General features: G+C 34.1%; 1 protein-coding gene across 17 annotated transcripts in view; it reads right to left on the bottom strand.

Moving 5' to 3' along the window:
- Nucleotides 1-1,675: 1,675 nt before the first annotated feature.
- The window catches only part of Trdn (triadin), a 356,336-nt gene continuing 352,011 nt past the window's right edge, over nucleotides 1,676-6,000 (bottom strand). For all 17 annotated transcript variants that reach the window (XM_078019258.1, XM_078019265.1, XM_078019269.1 and 14 more), the window contains one exon: nucleotides 1,676-4,078. In XM_078019258.1, coding sequence (XP_077875384.1) covers nucleotides 3,951-4,078 — 128 coding nt within the window. In that variant the 3' untranslated portion in view covers nucleotides 1,676-3,950. The remainder of the gene's footprint in view (nucleotides 4,079-6,000) is intronic.

The following is a 6,000-nucleotide window of genomic DNA, read 5'->3' as shown; positions in this document are numbered from 1 at the left end:
TGAAGATAAATGATCAGTGTTACTTCTAGCAGGAATCTAACCTCAGGTTTGAGGGCTACTTGTCCAGTGGGCTCTCCACCATAGCACACTGGTTCTCAAAACACAGCTGTCTGGCAGATGTACTCAGAAGCATGGACTAGTATACCAACCTGTTATTAAGCTGTTGAAGAATGTTTTGGATGTGGTAAGTAAAAAAGCAAAAATTGCCACAATGACTTGATGCAAGTAATTAGTTCTTGCTACAAATTCAATAAAGAGCATAGATAAGGAATTTGATAATACTGAGAAGGGAACATGGCTTAGAGTCAAATGCAGTGGTATTAGAAATCAAGAATCACTATTGTAGTTCTCAACACTTTAATGTTTTATAGAAAATATGAACAAGGGGGGAGGTACAGGATGATATTGATAAAATTCTAAAAGGGATAGAACAAAGAAGGTCTCAAGGAAGCCAGTTAGGGGAAGTTGTTCTCAGTTTCCATGTCTTAATAAGCTTAAAAATAATAGAAGGAAGCTCTTAAGACAGTAAAGGAATTATAAGGAGTCACACTGGGCAGGAAGGATATGTACAGGATTAGGAAAAAAATACTGAGTTTATGTAGTTCTGCAACTAATAAGTAAGATATCCCTAATCGTGTCACCTAACCTCTCAAGATTCATTTTCTATATATCTACAGCAAGTGAGTAAGATGTACTTTTATGGTTCTTTTCAATATTCAAGTAGAAAAATTAAGTGTTCCTATAAAACATGACATTTCTGACACTTACAGTTTGAAAGATGGATGGGATGCTAGAATAAGGAGCTAATGGTATAGTAACACCTGAGGAAAGTAGTCAAGAGCATTGGTAATTAATTGACTAAAATTGTAGACCTGTTTTGACTTGAGAGACTTTGAGCAAATAATTGAGTTTCTTTTCTGGCAGGGGATACCAGGGATTGAACTCAGGGGTGCTCAACCACTGAGCCACATCCCCAACTCTATTTTGTATTTTATGTAAAGACAGGGTCTCACTGAATTGCCTACCACCTCACTCTTGCTGAGGCTGGGTTTGAACTCTCAATTCCCCTGACTCAGTCTCCCAAGCTACAGGGATTACAGGTGCCTGGCTTAATATTTGAGTTTCTATAGGAAATATTTCTATTTTTTTTTGTATATGACAGGTTGACCAGATGATCTTTGAGTTTTCTATCAGCAGTATTTGTTATTCTCTTAGCTTTTTTTGTCTCAGCCAAATTACTCAAAAAAATAAACTGAATCATTAAATATGCATGGTCAGTACTTCTATGAAGTTTTGACAAGTATATACAGGAATGAGTCAACATAGAAGCACTTTTCAAGGGGTTAATTACAAAAAATCTTTACCTCATTTGAATGATAATTTTTCAGACTTTATAAAGACTGAAAAAAAAGTTTATAACTTTCGGTAGTTAATTTTTATTTTCCACACACTTTCCACTACTAAGAAAAGATGAAGGTATGGAGTAACTAGGGGAAAGGGTAACTCATATCTCCTGGGCAAATATGAATTAAACAATTATTAATGCTTGCATATTTAAGCATTTATGACACAAAACTATGAATAAACCAATATGTCATAAACTATGAGGAAACTATTAAAGAAAAAAACCCAATTGATTATTTATAATTTTCTTTGAAAATATAAGACACCAAACTTGAAAGGATCAAAAGTATTTTTTATTTGATAGAAACCTACAGATGACAGTTTAGATGACATATCTAAAGTGCTATTATTATAACTTAAATCAGATAAATCTTTATAATTATTATGCTGTTTACATTTAAATTGTTCATTTTAATTCTAATTTCAACAAAGTACACTACATTTTAATATATATCAGTTTTCACAATGAGAGTGAAATAAATGACAATGTAATATAGAAAACCTCTCAGAGAGAAAATCAGTTCCATATCCAAAAGTATCAACTCAGAAATTTACTTAAATATTATATCCATATCAAGATATTGTATCAGTCTTCATAGTGCCTCTGTAAGATATGAGGTGATGTGATATATGAGGCTGTGTATCTTGATATCCCTATTTTACACAGAGAGACACAAACAGTCCATTTGGTGGTTTTTAAGGTCACATACTATGTCAGGATAGCAGTAGGAACAGAATTATCCTTGTATTTTTCTTATGAAGTTCAGTGCCTAACATAGCATAGAAAGAGTAACTGCTCAATATATAGTCATTGAAAGATAGCCATTCAATGGATAAACCATTCTGTGCTATAACACATAAGATGGCTATCATATTTTCTCCCATTCCTTTTCCTAGTAATTATAACAGGTAGAGGAACAGTTGAACAATAAACATTATCTACTGTCCTACTCATAAATGAACATCAGTATATGAAGGGGCTTTGAAAGATGGTACCATCTGGTCAGACCTGAAATTACACACTTCCAGGTCACCCCCTCCCCACAAAAAAAAAAGGATGCTATTAATCTGGTTTATTGTAATGTTGGCTTTTGTGGTGTATATTGGGTCTCCCATTACCTGGCCAAGACCAACTTCTTCCACAAAAGTCTGTGAAAATCCATTATTAATAATGAATGTATTACTAAGGATTTTTGTAAAACTGATCATACCTTGAGTCTCAACAACCTTAGTTGGTCGTAGTCCTTGAAAATAAATCACGTGACTATATAGGTTCTGGCTAGCTTAGACCTTGCAAAATCATTGTAACACCCGAAAGAATAACTCAAATTATTAATGAGTTACTTTGTCGTAAGTTCATTTGCAATTGTAAACATGATATTAGATTGCAGAGACATGACTTTCAGAGTTGATAGAAAAATGTCGTAAGAACCTGAGTATGTGTATCATTAGGAAGATGACAAAACCATAACAGTCATCTCCAGTGATACAATGTCAAGAAAGTTAAAAATCATCATCCATGTCATGAGCAATGATTACCTGAAAGCAAGTAAGATATCTCATGAAGACAACTATGGTTAAAATGTCTCCCTTAAACTTTGATGGCACTCATATTTTTTTCATTTTGAAAAAGAAAAGACAATTTCACCAAGATAATATATTTAAGTGAAATTAAATAATTTTGCATCTGTCACCCACATTTAATCATTGATCTAAAGTTTCATCCAGGTGACATTTTCATGAAGAAACAGTGTGGAGAAATCTGAAAATCCCCATTACATTTACTTATATTTCAAACAAATAACTCAGCAGACCTGCCTAATTGGAGGTATACATCTACTGGAGTAAATATCTTAATTGTAGTTCATGGTTAATCTTAGAGATAAGATTCACCAAGCATTTGTTATCTATCTTTTCATGTCTAAAGTTCAGAGACATTTTGAGCTCCAAGAATATCACTAGGAACTTGGAGCACTCTTTGGTGCAAGTGTTATCCATTCTAGAGCATTTACACTACTAAAATAGAAACAGATTGAACAGAATGAAACTATTCAGCATCATCTTATTAAGTAAAGTGAGTTTAGATATCCACATGACACAGAAGAGTCACTTTAAAATAAGCTTTTGTACCCTTTAAACTTAGAATGCAGTCTATATTTGAAAAATGAAAATCAAACTGAAATCAGGATTTTCATTTTGTAATTGCATCAATCACATTTAAAAGACCAGTATGAAGTAAACTTTATATTGATTTGTGTGCAACCTTCCAGTGAGTGGAAATAGAAAAATATAAGCATCTCCTACTCCAAAGCAACAAACAGTAATAACATATTCTTGATCACCAGACCCTTCAACATGTTTGCTTATTATTCAATCCCTTTGACTACCCTGTCTCTATACCAGGCAGAAGTGTAAAATGTTATTTAAAAAAAAAAACTGGATTGCATGATTTCCATTGCCTGTGTCACTGTGAACAAAACAGAAGATCCCATTTTTATAATTTTAAAGCACTTATAAGGGTCATGTTTGTGTTTCTACTGTCCCTGTTACTTCTGTCCTGGAGAATTTGGTTTGCCAGGGTTCTCTCCAGGGCGTTGTGCAGGAGTGACAGGAAACTGAAATCCATAGCCATTGTACCCATCCAAGTAAACACACTGGAAGAAACTGATGGGACCTAAGGAAGAAAGCATGGTGGTCTGTTAAAACAAGCACAATTTATGAGCAGGAATAAAGCTAGATCACTGAGGTCATATGGCACTGTAGGTACAGTCTCAGGTTCCACAGTTGGATCACCCACACAGCTACTGGCAAGTAAACCTCTAATGAAACCTCTCTGTGTCTTGGAAACTTCATTTATAAAATCAAGACAACAAAAACCATATATAAAAGTGGAAATTAAATGCATCAGCATAGGTGAGATACTTAAAAATCCTTCCTGGTAAGGCCTTAGGAACTCATAATATAAATGGCTTGCACAAGAACATCAAAATACTTGGTGTATATTGATGTACATAGCCATCTAGGGACTGTTACCTAGGAACAGGTTTCAAAACATGATCTTATCAATATTCTAAATAATGTGTGTGTGTGTGTGTGTGTGTGTGTGTGTGCGTGTGTGTGTGGTGTGCGCATGTGTGTGTTATGTCACAGAGAGAGTGGTCCTGAAATTTTCATTAGTTTTCATTTTAAAAAGAGCTCTCCTGAGGCAGCTTATTATTCTTTTAGGAAATGCTCCCAGGTAGTAGCTCTGAGGAGAAAGCAACACAGGAAAATTAAAGATGAGCAGGGGTGAATAGTACAGTGGATTCAGTGTGAGCTCTGCACTCATCCTCAATTCCCAGGAACAGCTTTGTTAAAAGATGGAGAGCTAATTCTCTCCCTTCTATCCTGAGCACCTACTGATGCTCGCTCCACTGTTTTGCGTCCTATCCATTTGCATTCTTCTAAACAATCACTTTTTTGCAGACTTTTTACAGAGGGCCAGTAAAAGAAGAAAACAAAGTTAGTGATCATGTGAGACTTAGGAGAGGTAGACAAATCTATATGAGACTTAGGCTTATGAAACCGGAAAAGCCAAGCATGGGTAGAAGGCAGCTGAGAGAAGCAGCAAGGATTATTCTGACTCCATCAGTGAAGCAGTGACCTCAGTCACTTGGTTTTCAGGAATGAAATTAGTTTGGAGAAAATTTATGTTTAGTTTTTCTTCTGTCCACAACATCTGATCTAGGATTATTTTCTGTTTTATTCTAGCATCAAACAGAGGAAGTAACACATCTCTCATCTTCCCCAGGTGTGGAGGTTATGAGATTTGGGGGGTTGGACAGGCCAGAGAGGGATGGAGACATTTATCCACTTCAGATAAATGTAGGCACTGTCCTGACCTGTTTACTTAATGGACATGGAAAAAGCTAATAATGAAAATATCATTATGGTTGCAAATTTAGAGCTTATATAAAAGGCTCATGAATGCCAAGCTATATAGAAAAACTTCATAGTGAAAAAAAAATAGGAAGTATTATTTTTTATGTAATAAGGTCCCCAAGTGAGCTTAGAATATTTGATAGCTATTTACTAAAAATATTTTTTAATTTTTAATTAAAATTTTTATTTTGGGAAAATATTAGATGCATAAGCAAAATATAATACCGAGACATACTATTTGCTTGCCTAGTTTCTACAAAAGGCAGTATATTGCAAAACTGTATTATAATATCCCAACCAGAAAATTGGCATTGACATAATCCCCCTATTCCTGTTCAATTATGTTTTAATATTCATTAATGAAATAAGAGATTTCAAGTGTCTATGTTACATAGCTGTAACTTATCACTAGTTATCAATTGGAAAAGTGTTTGCTGTATACATTGGAAACATGCAGATTGAGATATAATTCCTTTTCTTATGGAATTTTTAATAATACCCAAAACTATCATAAGACTATTTTTCTATATTTCTTACAACTTAATTATATGAAGTTTTATAATTGATATCTTTCTTATCTGTTGCAGTAGTCTCAGCAATTAAAGCAATATTTGGAATATAGTAGACACTCAATAGTTTTTTGGTGAATAAACTATTAATGCAGAGTAAGAAGCA

The sequence above is a fragment of the Ictidomys tridecemlineatus genome, chromosome 8 (assembly GCF_052094955.1).
Source record: "Ictidomys tridecemlineatus isolate mIctTri1 chromosome 8, mIctTri1.hap1, whole genome shotgun sequence".
NCBI classification, from domain to species: domain Eukaryota; kingdom Metazoa; phylum Chordata; class Mammalia; order Rodentia; family Sciuridae; genus Ictidomys; species Ictidomys tridecemlineatus.
Note: the sequence above shows the minus strand (reverse complement) of the source record. Positions and strands in the feature narration are given on the sequence as shown.